This window comes from Oncorhynchus clarkii, chromosome 19, assembly GCF_045791955.1.
Source record: "Oncorhynchus clarkii lewisi isolate Uvic-CL-2024 chromosome 19, UVic_Ocla_1.0, whole genome shotgun sequence".
Lineage (NCBI taxonomy): Eukaryota > Metazoa > Chordata > Actinopteri > Salmoniformes > Salmonidae > Oncorhynchus > Oncorhynchus clarkii.
In genome coordinates, this window is record NC_092165.1 from 22,397,130 (window position 1) to 22,415,971 (window position 18,842).

At 41.2% G+C, this 18,842-nt stretch overlaps 2 protein-coding genes across 8 annotated transcripts in view; one reads left to right on the forward strand and one right to left on the reverse strand.

The window, feature by feature from the left end:
• Positions 1–1,173, reverse strand: part of LOC139374934 (protein FAM193A-like) — a 43,650-nt gene extending 42,477 nt beyond the window's left edge. For both annotated transcript variants that reach the window (XM_071116184.1, XM_071116183.1), the window contains exon 1: positions 803–1,173. In XM_071116184.1, coding sequence (XP_070972285.1) covers positions 803–1,021 — 219 coding nt within the window. In that variant the 5' untranslated portion in view covers positions 1,022–1,173. The remainder of the gene's footprint in view (positions 1–802) is intronic.
• Positions 1,174–6,747: 5,574 nt separating this feature from the next.
• Positions 6,748–18,842, forward strand: part of LOC139374935 (arfaptin-1-like) — a 55,046-nt gene continuing 42,951 nt past the window's right edge. For 2 of the 6 annotated variants that reach the window (XM_071116185.1, XM_071116186.1), the window contains exons 1-3: positions 6,754–6,916; positions 9,575–10,008; positions 15,749–15,847. In XM_071116185.1, coding sequence (XP_070972286.1) covers positions 9,577–10,008; positions 15,749–15,847 — 531 coding nt within the window. In that variant the 5' untranslated portion in view covers positions 6,754–6,916; positions 9,575–9,576. Of the gene's footprint in view, positions 6,917–9,574; positions 10,009–15,748; positions 15,848–18,842 lie in introns of all 6 variants that reach the window. The other 4 variants (XM_071116187.1, XM_071116189.1, XM_071116188.1 and 1 more) reach the window with 2 other exon arrangements.

The following is an 18,842-nucleotide window of genomic DNA, read 5'->3' on the forward strand; positions in this document are numbered from 1 at the left end:
GTCTGTAAACGCAGCGGACGACCTAACTACTAATGACCTACCTATGAAATAATTGGTTCGAGTAAACAAACTATAGGCCTACTGTTACTTAGCAGGCAAATCCGATGACACTGACAGACTCGACTGAGACTTCCTGTAACGTTAGTCTGGTGAGCCACTACTCCTGCTAAAATTGTGAATATGAAAACATCAGACAAGAAATGGAAGGCCAACTGGCTGTACAAATTGATGCGAAATGGTTAGCTAGCTGCATTCTGTAACTAGTTGCTAGTCAGTTACAAGAGACAATTCAGTTTAAGGGCACAGTGCAGTGTCGATGGTCAGCTTGGTCATAGCTAACGTTAGCTAACTATCTAGCGTGTAAACTAAGTTATCCATCTAGCAAGTAACAAACATCCACTCACAACGTCGCGAACAGTTAGCTAATAAGCTAATAAAATAACGATTGTGCAGTAAGCAAATTATGCTATTTTCGGGCTGTCAACATTGTAGTTGTCGAGTAGCTAGAACAAGATGGCAAGAAACGTCAGCCAGGCTAGTTTATGTTCAAGTTGAGCAAGTAGCTAACGTTATAACTAACACGTTACCTTATCTGGAAAGTTTACTAACGTGGTTAGCCAGCTAAACGAACTTGTTGGCTGTTGTCAACGTCAGGTTGCCATTTCCCGAGTTAACGTTAACTAACTAGCTACCTCGGTGGCTTAGCTAACGTTACTGAAGAATGTCAGGCCTCAAATGTCTCGATTATGTGTAAACGCGATCTCTAACGTTAGTGTTCAATACGTCGACTGTATATTCTCACCTCTCCGTTCAGGCCTGTTATAGAGACCATGTTCCCATTTCCAGAGCTCCCTGGTGTCAGAAAGCCCATGGTAGACACGGGTGTTGCCGTGGCTTGAGTACTCAGGGCCGTGGCTGAAACCCCGGCCTTGCCACTGGTACTGCAGACAGTGCTACTGCTGCCACCGCCCCGCTTGTTCTTCCTGCGTTTAGCTCCTCGTTTAGCATCGGTTGGACTCATTTTCCCACAAAAGTCAGAGACAACTTGCCGTTCAGTACAGGCAGAGTCTCAGGTGGAATGTCTGGCTCAAATCCCTCTGTTATAAAAATACGATATTTGAAAGACTTCCAGTTAGACAGCTAACCCAGTACCTTTAGAGTCCTGATAGACTTGAGATTTCAATATGGCCACTGGACAGGAATTGGCTGCTCGAGCTTGCGTTGCAACAGTACGTTCCCCCCTCTGTCTTTGAGGATTCATGGGAAATGATGTTTTTTTCCGTTAGTGCTGGGGAGATGGATAATGACAGACTGGTTTTCTGACTGCATCCCCAAAATTGGAAGAAACACCAGAAGTGACCATTCATGATCCCATTCATAACCACTCCTGTTCATCAATACAAGTGGCAATTTATATGCATATATGCAATTATGTGTCCTCAAGGGGGAGTGGGCAAGTATTTATCATTTCAGTCAAGTGATCTGTACTAGGTCATGACAGATTGTTCATTGCATTAACTTGGCTTCACCGTTTATATCCTTGTTCATCTTCTTTAAGTGTGTGAATAATTTCCTGGAGGGTAGCTTTCTCCGTCTCTGCCCTTGCGTTCTCAGCCTTGGTCTGCTTGGAGGCGCGCCTAAGATCTTCTGCATCCTAAAGCTCTTACCTACATCTCAGCTTTCTCGTTCTACACTTTCTCATGAGTATCCTGGATATCTCTGGTGGTGAGCACTGAGCAGTAGATCTTCCTCGTCATCTCTCCCCGCCCCCTCTTTCAGACCCTCTCCTGCTGGGCCCACTGGTCTGTAGTCCACCTGTGGTAAATTAAATTGATTGGACATGATTTGGAAAGGCACTGTCATCTGTCTTCAAAAACCAAGCCACGAGGTCGAAGGAATTATCCGTAGAGCACCGAGACATGATTGTGTCGAGACACAGATCTGGGGAAGGGTACCATAAAATGTCTGCAGCATTGAAGGTCCCCAAGAACACAGTGGCCTCCATCAATCTTAAATGGAAGAAGTTTAGAACCACCAAGACTCTTCCTAGAGCTGGCCACCCGGGCAAACTGAGCAATCGGGGAGAAGAGCCTTCGTCTAGAGTTCCTCTGTGGATATGGGAGAACCTTCCAGAAGGACAACCATCTCTGCAGCACTTCACCAATCAGGCCTTTGTGGTAGAGTGGCCAGATGGCAGCCATCCTCAGTGAAAAGCACATGACAGCCCACTTGGAGTTTGCCAAAACTAGACCATGAGAAACAAGATTCTCTGGTATGATGAAACCAAGATTAAACTCTTTAGCCTGAATGCCAAGCATCACGTCTGGAGGAAACCTGGCACCATCCATACGGTGAATTATGGCAGCGGCAGCATCATGCTGTGGTGATGTTTTTCAGTGGCAGGGACTGGGAGACTAGTCAGGATCGAGGCAATGATGAGCGGAGCAATGTACAGAGAGATCCTTGATGAAAACCTGCTCCAGAGCACACAGGACCTCAGACTGGGGGCGAAGATTTGTCTTCCTACAGGACAATGACCCTAAACAAACAGCCAAGACAACGCAAGAGTGGCTTCGGGAGAAGTCTCTGTATGTTCTTGAGTGGCCCAGCCAGAGCCCGAACTTGAACCCAATCTAACATCTCTGGAGAGACCTGAGAATAGCTGTGCAGCTACGCTCCCAATCCACCCTGACAGAGCTTGAGAGGATCTGCAGAGAAGAATGGGAGAAACTCCCCAAATACAGGTGTGCCAAACTTGTAGCGTCATACCCAAGAAGACTTAAGACTGTAATCGCTGTCAAAGGCACTTCAACAAAGTACTGAGTAACGGGTCTGAATACTTATGTAAATGTTATATTTCTTATTTTTTTAATGAATTAGCAAAAATTCTAAAACGTGTTTTTGCTTTGCCATTATGGGGTCTTGTGTGTAGATTGATGAGGGGAAAAACGATTTAATACATTGTAGAATAAGGCTGTAACCTAACAAAATTTTTGAAAAAGTCAAGGTGGCTGAATACTTTTCGATGGCACTATATGTCCTTCATCCATTCAAAATCTTTGAGTATTTTCCAGCAGTTGGTGCAGCTTCAGCAGCAGCCTGCTCTTCACCGCTGCCTTAGCTTGACAGGGGTGCATCCTTACATCTTACAGACCTGTAGAAAGAGAGAGAGAGACAATTCAATTGCTCTTAGCTTTCTTTCCTTGGGTGCACATATACTTTGAAATATGCATTTGGTGGTGGACTATATTGATATTATATATGACTTAATAAAAGTTAACAATGTTATTTGGGTAAGAGTCAATTCAACAGAATAAATAAATACAAATACTAGATTTTAATTGGACAGTTACTTATTGTTACATACTGTGAAACAGACAGACATGCAGACATTTTAGGTGTGTATTTTTGGATTTCAGTTTCCTCACTGACATGACAATGACTTACAGAGGGGTTGGGGTCCACTAGCCTGGCCTGCCCAAAGCTCTGCAAAAAGAATAGAAATCAAGTTCAGTACTTCAGTCTAAATGGTCCTAATATAATGTATGTCTTAATAACTGTCCAATTAAAATCTAGTATTTGTATTTATTTATTCTGTTGAATTGACTCTTACCCAAATAACGTTGTTAACTTTTATTAAGTCATATGTAATATCAATATAGTCCATCTCTTTGCCCTGTGTAGAGGCTTTCTTGTGCTGCTCGCTGGAAAAACACATTTATTACAGACTTTCCTCTCACAAATGCAACTAGTCATTGCTTGAAATTTCCCAAATCACATTTTTCAGTTCAATCCTATTTTGAAAAGCCATTTAAAATGTGCAGAGCAATGGCTTTATTACAGTTTTGTAATTTAGCTCAGCGGATGTAATAGGGCTACCTTTTTTGTTCTTAATGGTTGAAAAACAAATATTTTTATAAAAGTATTAGCTGTTTATTTTTTAAAGCAATTTATATATGCAATTTCTGATATGTAGCCGGAAGGTCTACGAACATAAGCATAAGCTTTCCTATGATATATGATGAATGAATGTGTAATAACTTGTTCTCTACTGCCATCATTTGTCCTAGGGTTAAATCCTATGTGAAAAATGAATGGGATGGAGGGATGAAAGAAAGAGTGATAACACACAGAGAGCTACCACTGCTGAAATACTAGGACACATTTTCTATTTCTAGGGACATAGACCTTCAAAAGAATCACTATGAGACATTGCTCCAGATGGTACTGATAATAGTAAGTTAGTGGTAAGTTAGTAGTCTGTTGATATCCCTTTGGTGGTGTGGGGGCTGTGCTTTGGCGAAGTGGGTGGGGTTATTATCCTTCCTGGTTGGCCCTATCGAGGGTAACTTTGTACGGGGCCACAGTGTCCTTTTCTGGGTCTGGTCTGAGCTCACAAAGAGGGTTGACACTAGCTTATATTGCCACAAAGTCATAAAACCCGCCAATTTCTAAAATGTATCTTCTTAAAATGTGATTTTAACCCTAACCCTAACCATAACCATAACCACACTGCTAACCTTATGCCTTAACCTTAAATTAAGTCCAAAAAGCACATTTCTGTTGCCAATTTTGACATTGTGACTTTGTGCCAACATAAAAGCTAATGAAGAAACACCTGTGTGAAACTAGCCACAACAAGGATGATCCACAATAGTGGAATTTGCTGGACAACTTAAAAATAAAAGTTGCCAAATGAAACTCATCTAAACGGATACAAATAGTGGAATAATGCCATGTTTGGACTAGAGAATGCCAAGCAAGGTTGGAATGTCGTTATGTAAATAGTTCTAATCCCACTGTGGATGTATTAGACTGCATAATTGCATTGGGAACATAAAGATCCAGTGCATTCGGAAGGTATTCAGACCCCTTCACTTTTTCCAAAAACAGGTTTTTAGACATTTTTGCTTAAGTATAAAAAAACTGAAATATCAGGGATGGTATTGACCAGGTGATGAACAGTGCCTGGTTTCATCCACACGTGACCCATGGCATTCAGGCCAAAGAGCTCAATCTTTAATTTCATCAGACCAGGGAATCTTGTTTCTCATGGTCTAGTTTTGGCAAACTCCAAGCGGGCTGTCATGTGCCTTGTATTGAGGAGAGGCTTCTGTTTGACCACTCTACCATAAAGGCCTGATTGGTGGAGTGCCGCAGAGATGATTGTCCTTTTGGAAGGTTCTCCCATCTCCACAGAGGAACTCTGGAGCTCTGTCAGAGTGAACATTGGGTTCTCGGTCACCACAACGGCTTGGTTTTTGCTCTGTCATGCACAGTCAACTGTGGGACCTAATATAGACAGGTGATAAATAGCCATCACTAGCACATAGAGGCTGCTGCCTATATACATAGACTGGCCACTTTAATAAATGGAACACTAGTCACTTTAATGTTTAATGTTTACATATCTTGCATTACTCATCTCATATGTATATAGTGTACTCTATGCCGCTCTGACATTGCTCGTTCATATATGTATATATTATTCATTCCATTCCTTACTTAGATTTGTGTGTATTGGGTATATGTTGGGAAATTGTTAGATATTACTGCACTGTCGTTGCTAGAAACACAAGCATTTCGCTACACCCACAATAAAATATGCTAATCACGTGTATGTGACCAAAAACATTTTATTTTGATTTGATTTGTGTGCCTTTCCAAATCATGTCCAATCAATTGAATTTACCACACATGGACTCCAATCAAGTTGTTGAAACATCTCAAGGATGATCAATGGAAACAGTATTCACCTGAGCTCAATTTGGAGTCTCATAGCAAAGGGTCTGAATACTTATGTACTGTAAATAAGGTGTTTCTGTTTTTTTACTTTTAATAGTTTTGCAACATTTCTAAAATCCTGTTTTCACTTTGTAATTATGGGGTGTTGTGTGAAGATAGATATTAGGATTTTTTTTTAGAATAAGGCTTTAACTTTTTTTTAAAGTTTGGAAAAGTTAATGGGGTCTGAATACTTTCCGAATGCACTGTATTGGGTATCAGCCTACACAGGGACACCCACAGATTACATTTCCAAAGAATTTACACAAATATTATCATCATAGCTCTTATTGCAGGACTTTGACTGTGGAAAATCACCTCACCAGTCATTCAATTGTGTGTATTGGATAACAATTGAAACATGGATTGTGTATGTGTGCCATTCAGAGGGGTGAATGGGAAAGACAACATATTTAAGTGCCTTTGAAATGGGTATGGTAGTAGGTGCCAGGTGCACCGGCTTGAGTGTGTCAAAAAACTGCAATGCTGCTGGGTTTTTCACGCTCAACAGTTTCCTGTGTGAATCAAGAATGGTCCACCACCAAAAGGACAACCAGACAACTTGACACAACTGTGGGGAGCATTGGAATCAACAGGGGTCAGCATCCCCATGGAACACTATTGACACGTTGTAGAGTCCATTCCTGATGAATTGAAGCTGTTCTGAGAGCGAAAGGGGATGGAACTCAATATTAGGAAGGTGCTCCTAATGTTTTATACACTCAGTGTATGTACTCCCCTAATGCAAGTATGCAGTCTAATACATACACAGTGCTATTAGAACTGTTGTTTTTTTGTTTACTGTTTGTCAAATTAATTATGTATTGTATTTATTTGTTAAGTTATATAAGAACACTCCAACCTTGTTTAGCATGATCTAGTAATATTCCACTATTTGTATCCGTTTGGATCAGTTTCAGTGGGGAACTTTTATTTTGAATACGAACCGCAAATTCCACTGACGTCCTTATTATGGGTAGTTTCACAGGCCAGGGCCACCAGGGAACCAATGGGCGCTGATTTACATTTTATACAGTAAGTAGTAAGCTAGCTGTATTTTCTTCACAAATACCGGGAGTGGAACCTTTTGCACCAAGAAACACAGAGATAAAGGTCCGGACAAAAGTTGCAGGTACATTATCAGTTGCATATTTGAGTTTTTCAGCACAACAACAAGCAGTCAAGCTAGCTAACTAGCTTTAGCTAGCAGTGACGGTCTATGACCGTGTCATGTGACTTAACTAGCTTTTTTATTTATTTTATTTAACCTTTATTTAACTAGGCAAGTCAGTTAAGAACAATTGTTCTTTACAATGACGGCCTACCTGGCCAAACCCTCCCTTAACTCGGACGACCCTGGGCCAATTGTGCGCCGTCCTATGGGACTACCAATGACATTTGTGTGTAGAAAGCTAGTAACGTTAGGTAGGTAACGTTACCGTGACTAGTTCTAAAAAGTTAGCTCTTGTGTCACCGCTAGTTTCCGCGTTTGGCGATTGTACTCAGCTGGACAAATGCTGAAAGTGGCACCGCCAACGTTAAGCAACATGTTAGTTACGTTTTTCTGACTGACCGTGTCGACATTGTCATTCATGGTTAACAGTAACGTTACAGCTAACAGGCAACTGTTTCTGTACCTGCTCTCTAGCCAGCTACGTTATAATATTTCTTAGTTAACTAGAAACATTAAACGTTCGCTATGTAGCGGTTAGTTACTATTTTAAATCCAAAGTAAGTTGCTTTGTAAGAATGGTAAGCAGTGAAGCCATACACTTTTTCAGGGTTTAGCTCGCAATCAATTAAAAGTTAGGCAATAGTTTTATTTTCATTCGATAAATTAGAACGTTATAGATGGCTACTAATTAGCATGCCCTCTTTTTTTAAGATGGCAAACTACTGACCTGACTACCGTTTACGTGTCTATTATGACATTTAGTCCGGCAGGTTTTGCATGGCCCAGTTTGTATGTTTTTAGACACTCCATTGGAGATTCCCAAAAATCTCCACCCACCCGGGGAAACGGGCCATGCCAAACGACATTTCCCTGTTGCTTTCATTATTCTCTATATAGGCCTACATATATCACTAAAGTCAGACATTTAGGTCAACAACGCCCCCTGTTATGGAATAAAGTGTTCAACATGAAATGTAATTTACATCAATTCTGATCACGCTTGAATTGGTTGATTTAAATAGCCAAATAACAACTACATCTGTGCTTCTACACCTGCATTGTTTGGGGTTTTAGGCTGGGTTTCTGTACAACACTTTATGACATCAGCTGATGTAAGAAGGGCTTTATAAATACATTTGACTGATTGATATCCAACATAACCAGCTGTTACCAAAAGTTTGCCTCATCCCCTCATTTGGATATATTTGGTTCATGTCATCATGCCAATCGCTTCCTTCACTTAACAGGATTCATCAGCACCCTCATTTTAAAGTAAAACATTACTTCAATGTCATGAGTAAAATGTTGAGGAATAGTATATTGTTCTCTGTTCAGAGGTCTAAATGGTTTTTTGTTTTGTTTTCCATGATGTGTATATGGTCTAATATCTGGTTATCTACAGGAAGCACTGTTTTACAGTTGGAGCCACAGTTTTGTGGTATTACCAGGAGATCAGAAAGAACAATTATGTTTGCCTACAAAGCAGGAATGTTCAAAGTCATAGATTAGTAGGCCTAAACACTGAGTGTACAAAACATTTTGGAACACCTACCTAATATTGAGTTGACCCCCCTTTGTCCTCAGAACAGCCTTAATCTGTCGGCATGGACTCGACAAGGTGTTTTCTTGAATGTCAGAGTGGATGCTTCCTCCCTCCATCTCCAGACATGCAGGGCTGAATCTAGCCATTTGGGGGCCCTAAATGAGATTTGGTTGAGGGGCCCTGCACCTCTAAACATTTTAGTGGCCTTCCTCTTGACTGAAGAGAGACATTTTAGTTTTAAAAGTTCGTGACCTGCCATTCTACACATTTTGCCATTCGGCGTAGAGAAAAAGTTGCAGTTGTAAAACAATGTTTCTGCAATTCTACACATTTTGCAATGGGGTCCGGTGGAGAGAACATTGCAATTTTATAACCAGTTTCGCATTTGCAGTTTTGCAGCTAGTTTCCTGCAATTCTGCCACTTTTTCCAATGGGGTGGAAAGACATTTTTGCATTTTTAAAGGTAATTTCCTACAATTATACGCATTTTGTAATGACTTATGCCATGTTGTGATATCTGAGTGAAAATGACTAACAAAATCAATCTGGGCCCACTGGCAGCTGGGGGCCCTAAGCAACCACTTATGTTGCTTTTGCCTGGAATTGCCCCTGCAGACATTGGTCAAGATACCTGCACAAACAATGATTGTGTGGTGATGAACTAGCCTATCCAGCAGCATAGCTATTCACCTAATTTGTTAATTGCCATTGAATGTAAGAATGTGCATTGACATTTGTCTCTTTGGAATAGTGGCTCATGTTTTTTATGCCACTCTTTGGAGTTGCATTTAAAATTGTCCTAGTATTTCTTCTTAACAATAGTCAGCCTGTGTAATATCGTCACACTTATTTACTCCTTGTTAAGTCTTAGTAAAACAGAATCCCCGGACAAGCAAGCGTGCCATGAGTTTAGGCTACATTCTTTCCCCCAGCAAATCAATAACTTGAAAGGACGGTTATCTTGCGTCGTGAGGTGTTTGCCTGTAATGCAGCTGCCTGGATCGATGCCCTCTACGTTATTAAATGTGGTGGCTGGCAGGGACCTATTCATGCCCTCCTATGTTTGTTTTCAGGAATGTCCGAAGTCAGTGTTGAAGCTGAGTCCAGGAAGGCTCCAGCCCAGGACATGCAAATGGGTTCATCTTTGGAGGCTGAGAATACTGAGGACTTTCGAAGAGAGAGCAAGGAGGATGCTCACAGCTTTGATTGTACTGACTATGTACTGAACAATGATGAAGTGCCTCATGATGACAGAGCAGAAAACGACAGTGATGTTCAAAATGACAACAATAATGCTGAAGACAGCGATGGTGCTCAAAATGATAATATTCAGAGCAACAAAATTACACAAACCAGTGTGAATGCTGAGCATGATGATGATGTTCCAAACACTAGTGGCAATGCACATTCTGACAATGCCGGTGCTAAAAGGGAAAATTGCCATACAGTGACTACTGATAATGATACACCAAAGGAACAAAAGAAAAATGAAGATACTCATACAAAGGTGACATTTATCTTCAATGCAGAGAACAGCTCTGGGAATCATTAATTCCAGCACTCTGGTTCATGTTGCTATATGTCACAAAAACATGGATAGCATTACACCATAGTTCAGGATATCGTTATTTTTATGATAATCAATGCTGATATAGCTTATGAACCATTTCTTAACAAAATACAACATGAACTTGAGTTAATGCTCTGAATCAATAATTATTGATTTTAAATTGCCTTTAATTGTTGATCCCTTTTTTTGTTGTTGGTGCTTTCCCCTTACGTTTCAAATTTGTCTGTTTGGTGCAACTCTAGTAGGTGTTTGGGCTAGTGCATTTGTGTTGTTGGTTTAAATTTTCCGTAACCATCTTAGTTTTACAAGGTATACTTCCTGGTTAGTTGTTGTCCTGTGGTGTCTGGTAGCACCAGTGAAAATGCTGGTGATGGTCTATGCTTCCTGTGAATTCCCCTGCATGCATTCTAATGCCAATACAATTGTTTAATTACATTTGTATTTTAATTGATTCACTTTAATTGAGTTGTGTTTACAGGTACAATGCCTTGCGAAAGTATTCGGCCCCCTTGAACTTTGCGACCTTTTGCCACATTTCAGGCTTCAAACATAAAGATATAAAACTGTATTTTTTTGTGAAGAATCAACAACAAGTGGGACACAATCATGAAGTAGAACAACATTTATTGGATATTTCAAACTTTTTTAACAAATTAAAAACTGAAATTGGGCGTGCAAAATTATTCAGCCCCCTTAAGTTAATACTTTGTAGCGGCGCCTTTTGCTGCGATTACAGCTGTAAGTCGCTTGGGGTATGTCTCTATCAGTTTTGCACATCGAGAGACTGAAATTTTTTCCCATTCCTCCTTGCAAAACAGCTCGAGCTCAGTGAGGTTGGATGGAGAGCATTTGTGAACAGCAGTTTTCAGTTCTTTCCACAGATTCTCGATTGGATTCAGGTCTGGACTTTGACTTGGCCATTCTAACACCTGGATATGTTTATTTTTGAACCATTCCATTGTAGATTTTGCTTTATGTTTTGGATCATTGTCTTGTTGGAAGACAAATCTCCGTCCCAGTCTCAGGTCTTTTGCAGACTCCATCAGGTTTTCTTCCAGAATGGTCCTGTATTTGGCTCCATCCATCTTCCCATCAATTTTAACCATCTTCCCTGTCCCTGCTGAAGAAAAGCAGGCCCAAACCATGATGCTGCCACCACCATGTTTGACAGTGGGGATGATGTGTTCGGGGTGATGAGCTGTGTTGCTTTTACGCCAAACATACCGTTTTGCATTGTTGCCAAAAAGTTAAATTTTGGTTTCATCTGACCAGAGCACATTCTTCCACATGTTTGGTGTGTCTCCCAGGTGGCTTGTGGCAAACTTTAAACGACACTTTTTATGGATATCTTTAAGAAATGGCTTTCTTCTTGCCACTCATCCATAAAGGCCAGATTTGTGCAATATACGACTGATTGTTGTCCTATGGACAGAGTCTCCCACCTCAGCTGTAGATCTCTGCAGTTCATCCAGAGTGATCATGGGCCTCTTGGCTGCATCTCTGATCAGTGTTCTCCTTGTATGAGCTGAAAGTTTAGAGGGACGGCCAGGTCTTGGTAGATTTGCAGTGGTCTGATACTCCTTCCATTTCAATATTATCGCTTGCACAGTGCTCCTTGGGATGTTTAAAGCTTGGGAAATCTTTTTGTATCCGGCTTTAAACTTCTTCACAACAGTATCTCGGACCTGCCTGGTGTGTTCCTTGTTCTTCATGATGCTCTTTGCGCTTTTAACGGACCTCTGAGACTATCACAGTGCAGGTGCATTTATACGGAGACTTGATTACACACAGGTGGATTGTATTTATCATCATTAGTCATTTAGGTCAACATTGGATCATTCAGAGATCCTCACTGAACTTCTGGAGAGTTTGCTGCACTGAAAGTAAAGGGGCTGAATAATTTTGCACGCCCAATTTTTCTGTTTTTGATTTGTTAAAAAAGTTTGAAATATCCAATAAATGTCGTTCCACTTCATGATTGTGTCCCACTTGTTGTTGATTCTTCACAAAAAAATACAGTTTATATCTTGATGTTTGAAGCCTGAAATGTGGCAAAAGGTCGCAAAGTTCAAGGTGGCCGAATACTTTCGCAAGGCACTGAGGCATGCCATGATGTTATGTTTGCCTTCGACTCTCAGCATATCAGCAGCCACCTTTATGCAGTAGTGACACTATTGTCCCATCCTAGCCATGGTGTGGCCTGTACGTGTGACTGATCCCAGCAATTGTAACACGGAACCCAAACCGGCTGCGCGTGTACGCCATCGTGCATACATTTATTTTGTCCCCCTACACCAAACGCGATGACGACATGCAGGTCAAAATATCAAGACAATCTCTGAACCAATTACATTAATTTGGGAACAGGTCGAAAAGCATTAAACCTTTATGGCAATTTAGCATGTTAGCTTGCACTTGCTAGCTAATTTGTCCTATTTAGCTAGCTTGCTGTTGCTAGCTAATTTGTCCTGGGATAGAAACATTGAGTTGTTATTTTACCTGAAATGCACAAGGACCTCTACTCCGACAATTAATCCACAGATAAAATTGTCAACCGAATCGTTTCTAGTCATCTCTCCTCCTTCCAGGCTTTTTCATTTTTGAACATATATGGTGATTGGCATCTAAACATTCATAGTATTACTACACTGACTGGCAACACAGTTCGTCTTTCAATCACCCACTTGGTTATAACCAATGAGGAGATGGGAGAGGCAGGACTTGTAGTGTGATCTGTGCCAGAAATATAAAGGAGTTCTATTTCAGCCCTTGGCAACACAGACGCTCATTGGCGTGCGCGAGCAATAATTGAATAACATAGATTTCTACATTTATTTTGCAACGCACGCGTTGTATAAGAATCCCACCCAGTGTTTCCTGTGTGTGTGTGGATACAGCACCCTGAATTGAATAGGCCTGTCACATGGCTGGGTAATTGCTGTAGGCAATGTCAGATCCCCTGCAGCTGTATTCAACCACTCCAAGCTGTTAGTTCGATGCAGATTCACTTGGGTCGTTGCCAACGTCAAATGAGTAATTGTGCATCATAATGGAGTGTGCTTCAGGTGGTGATGCCCTCCGGAAGTGACGTGGCTTCATAATAACTGCCTCTTTTTTTTTTTGTTGATAGAAAGGCTATAGTTTATGCACTCGATTTCTGTAATGGGCTGCGTGAAGTCGTCACATACTATGCAATCACTTTACCCGTCTCGCTAGTAAGCTCCGGTTGCCTTACGTTCTGCCCTGCTCTTTAAGAAGCGAGCCTTGGTTTCTTCCCTCAGTTCAGCTGATCAGGAGGCTGCTGTTGTTATCCTTCCCTCCCCCAACTTGTCAGCTAGTTTCCAGGCTACTGAACTCCAGGGGCCTGAGCTCTGTCTCTCTGATATGCCAAACCTTGCCCCCATGTTCACCCTTTCAGTACCGTAGAACCATCTCTGTGTCTTGTAACCAGTTTTTGCTCTTCGGGAATTGGTACTGCTATATTGGCTTGTTAAAACTCGTACTCTGGGAAGACGAGATGGATGGGAGTCTGTCTTATCTACCTCAACAGTTAGACAAGCCTACCTGTGGATGTCTCTGTTGCCTGCCTGAATGTGGGTTTCTTGTGGCTTTTTAAAATATTCACGTTGTGTGTTATCTGATACCTGGTTCTCTCTGCACCTTTGGCACACTCCGCTGCCAAAGCAGTCCAAATAATTTCACGAAGCTCTTTGCCAAAAACCAGCTCCATAAGAAACAATGTTTAAAACAAGTCCAATGACAGAGAATATCTTCATACACTGAATCATATTGAACTATTGGAAATGCATTAGGACCTATGCTTTGTCCTAATGCAACGGAATAAGGAGAAAGTATACTGGCTTACTTCTTCCCCGGATGAGCTTCCAAAATATTATTTGTCTTTATTAGGTTGTCTTCTTGAGCGGTTCATGTACTCATGCACATACCAAATGACAAACACATAAACAAAGCAGTGCTCTGTGTTTGTGCTTGTTTATAGTGTATTTTCCCATTTGTGTGGCGTGTGAAATAATAGTCATATTTAGGCAGCAACAAATTGTATGCTCCAGATAGCCTACTCTTGGTTCATGAACTTGATCTCATCTGGTTCCAATGAAGCAGACCTGTCCCTTTTGCCGGTTGATTTTGGCTAACTCTGTGTGCCATTTTAAATCTTCTTAAGGGCTTGTCTCATCCTCTCATTTTGATGTTAGCATTAGCACTGTTTGATCTTGTTAGCATGGTCTGTGAATGGAGCATTTACGCTTACCTGCACTTCACACAAGCATTTACGCTAGTGCTAGCCTTTCTTGGCTAGTTATCTAGTGGCGGCTATCTGCATTATTTAGACAAAAGTACAAGGCAACTGAGGGGCGGAGTTCATGTTCGACTTTGGTATTTCCAAGTAATAATAAACCCTTGACAATGGCAGGGGACCATGCCAAGTGCCAACCTCCTACCACATTGGTTTCAGAAATGCAGATAATATAGCTTCTATGACTTAGCTTTATACTGACTGGGTGCTATAAAAGTGTTAGCCTTCCACCGTAGCTATGCCAAGTTGGGTATCCTGGCCCTAAAAATGCTACGTTTTGTCATCCAGGCTTTTGTTTAAGTGTGATGCGTGAACACCATTCTACTGTGTCCAACTTGCAAGAGGAAGTTATGGTCGTGTTTTAAGTCAATGTGTCAACGCCTGACTTACTGACGTAATACAGCTGCCTATGCTATTAACATTTATAGCCGGCATCAAATTATTAACCACCGTTCCAGTAATTCCTTATGGGTCAATGATGACAATGTCACAAGGTTTTCTACCTACAGACTATAGCCTAATAATACTTTTTTTATTTCCTAATAGAGAATTTGGAATTGATGAATCTTTGAAGTGTTTCAATTAATAGTTATTTAAAATTGTAGCTGTCCTTGACCCATGCTTTAAGCAAAGCCTTTAAACACACAGATTCATGCTTAATTGACCAACACAATTCCTGCTGCATGAACAGGGTTGGTGTTGCTGCTTTAGCAAGTACGCCCATCTGTATTTTTAGCCTTTTCAGACAGTGAGTGTGGTTCTGTGGGAAAAGGTGTGAATGTGCTGCTTTTTACAGTCCTACATATTCTCCCTATGGGTGACGACGTGTGACTGAAGTATCTCTAAACATGACATCTTTATTGCTAGGCAGGGAATTAGTGATGTGGGCCATAAACTGTTCCTTCTCCTCTAACCTGACCTCGGCCCCCTTCCTCACTAAACCACATCTCTCCATCCTCCTCAGTGCTCTAAAAAACATTTGATGTTTTCCTATTATTCTTGCTCTATGAAGTGGTCAGGTGAGCTTGCATGTGAGGTAACTTGTGTAATTCTCTGAAGGTTGACTGATCTCCTTTTATGCAATAACTCAGCTTGAGACTGTTTTAAAAACCATCCTAATACATTGAGTTAACATCCTGTAGTATTGTTCATCACTTCTGGTGGCAATGACCACAAGATGGCAGCCCATAGTTATCAAATTCTTTTGAGAGCCCTCTACTTACTCTTATAGACAAACTTTTTAGGTTAAAAGCATAGGCCTACAGCTTCACTCGTGCACACTTGGAAGAGGACATTGAGCTAAGTCTCATGCAATGTATGAAACACTGTTTAATATCTTACCATATCTGTTTGTGATTGCAGGACAGCACTATGGATGAGGAGGTCCACAGGAGCCCTGCGGCAGAGATATCGGTCACCAGCAATGGAGACTTGGAGGAGAGCCACGAGGATGTGTTCAGGGTAAAGGCTGGAAAGAGCATCCCCTTTGGCACTGCACTCACTCACCACACTAATTACATGCACGCACTGCTTCTCAAAACTGAGTTTGCACTTGAGTTTTTTTATTTGGAAGGGAACCACATTATTGCGACATAATAACGAGGACAGAATGAATAGCTAGGCTTAAGCAACTTTGCAATCAGAGCCAGTGGGACAATGCACTGCTCGATTGGGCAAGTGGATACACAACGCTACTAGAGCTTACAGCCAAGCTTTACAAAAGGAGTTTATTTTACTTCCTGGAACATGGCGAAATCAGCAGTTTGCCCAAGTCAGAGCCACACCAGCCTCCACATAATGAATAGCCCCGCACTGACTGGCATAATTTCTATAGTCATTCGTAAGGCACAGATGGCTTGGCTTCCATTGCTCTTGTTAAAAATAAATAATCCACAAATGTAATGATGAAATACCAAGAAATACCTTGACACCCAGCGCCATAGTCATATGTTCATAACGCATATATTTGTACCTGCTGTGACTTATGGTATATTGTGTTATTTTATTGCTGGTTATGACACCTACATGAGTGTCAAAACCCACAAAAGCTACCATACAAGGCAAACCATTACATTACACCATAGCCTAAGTATCAACAGTACGTACAGTCGTGGCCAAAAGTTTTGAGAATGACACAAATATTAATTTTCAAAGTCTGCTGCCTCAGTTTGTATGATGGCAATTTGCATATACTCCAGAATGTTATGAAGAATGATCAGATTAATTTCAAAGTCCCTCTTTGCCATGCAAATGAACTGAAACCCTGAAAAAACATTTTCAGTGCATTTCAGCCCTGCCACAAAAGGACCAGCTGACATCATGTCAGTGATTCTCTCGTTAACACAGGTGTGAGTGTTGACGAGGACAAGGCTGGAGATCACTCTGTCATGCTGATTGAGTTCGAATAACAGACTGGAAGCTTCAAAAGGAGGCTGGTGCTTGGAATCATTGTTCTTCCTCTGTCAACCATGGTTACCTGCAAGGAAACGCGTGCCGCCAGCATTGCTTTGCACAAAAGGGGCTTCACAGGCAAAGATATTGCTGCCAGTAAGATTGCACCTAAATCAACCATTTATCAGATAATCAAGAACTTCAAGGAGAGCAGTTCAATTGTTGTGAAGAAGGCTTCAGGTCGCCCAAGCAAGTCCAGCAAGCACCAGGACCGTCTCCTAAAGTTGATTCCGCTGCGGGATTGGGGCACCACCAGTACAGAGCTTGCTCAGGAATGGCTGCACGCAGGTGTGAGTGCGTCTGCACGCACGGTGTGGCGAAGACTTTTGGAGGATGGCCTGGCGTCAAGAAGGGCAGCAAAGAAGCCACTTCTCTCCAGGAAAAACATCAGGGACAGACCTGATATTCTGCAAAGGGTACAGGGATTGGACTGCTGAGGACTGGAGTAAAGTATTTTTCTCTTATTGAATCCCCTTTCCGATTGTTATGGGCATCCGGAAAAAAGCTTGTCCGGAGACGACAAGGTGAGCGCTACCATCAGTCCTGTGTCATGCCAACAGTAAAGCATCCTGAGACCGTTCATGTGTGGGGTTGCTTCTCAGTCAAGGGAGTGGGCTCACTCACAATTTTGCCTAAGAACACAGCCATGAAAAAAGAATGGTACTAACACATCCAACGAGAGCAACTTCCCCCAACCATCCTGGAACAGTTTGGTGACGAACAATGCCTTTTCCAGCATGATGGAGCACCTTGCCATAAGGCAAAAGTGACAACTAAGTGGCTCGGGGAACAAAACATCGATATTTTGAGTCCATGGCCAGGAAGCTCCCTAGACCTTAATCCCAATGAGAGTTTGTGGTCAATCCTCAAGACAAACAGAAACAAACAAAAACCCACAAATTCTGACGAACTCCAAGCATTGATTATGCATGAATGGGCTGCCATCAGTGGCCCAGAAGTTAATTGACAGCATGCCAGGGCGGATTGCAGAGGTCTTGAAAAAGAAGGATCAACACTGCAAATATTGACTCTTTGCATCAACTTCATGTAATTGTTAATAAAAGCCTTTGAAACGTATGAAATGCTTGTAATTATACTTCAGTATTCCATTGTAACATCTGACAAAAATATCTAAAGACACTGAAGCAGCAAACTTTGTGGAAATTAATATTTGTGTCATTCTCAAAACTTTTGGCATGACTATGTTTATGTTATAAAATTATCAATGATATTGCGCACACATTGATGTCAGACATGCACCTACCCCAATGCGCTGTGCTGATGAATGCAAGAGCAGATTTCAGGAGCAGGACAAGACGCCCTCTTTTTGACTAATGACGGATTTAAAGACGTATGTGATAGGCTTATCTGGCTTATATGATTGATTGGTCATAAGCACATTGACATTGTTAGGGTATTTGCTTAGTCTTAGTCCAAGTAAAATGACAGGATGGTCATAATGCTTCATGACTGTATCATAAAGTATATCTCCTGTAAGTTATTTTAAAAAATGATGAAAAAACATGACCGTAAAGAGTTCATTACAACCACAAAGGATTTAAAATATACATTTTCAAACCAAAGGAAACTTCTTGGCTGAAAAAATATATAATTTGAATAAATGTGTGGTTTGACACTTATGCAGGTGTCATAACCCGCCATAAAATAACGCAATATATGTCACAACACTAAATATAGGGGTCATGACCGTATAACTTGTTATAACCTGTCATAATATCAGCTGTCATGACATATGACATGGTTATGACCATGACACTGGGTGTCAAGTAAAGGGTTACCAAATTATCTCCCCAGCAATGATAGTCTAGGCCTATTTGTCAAAGATAGTCTAACCCTATTCCTAGTGCCATACAATAAATACATTCAATAAAGGATTTAATGTCATATAGCTTGCCATTGTAGCTACATGATTGTAGTTGTAATCATTAGGATCAGGCAGCAGGTATTCTCCTCCACTCTCTGAGGAGGATAATTGGTTGTCAGT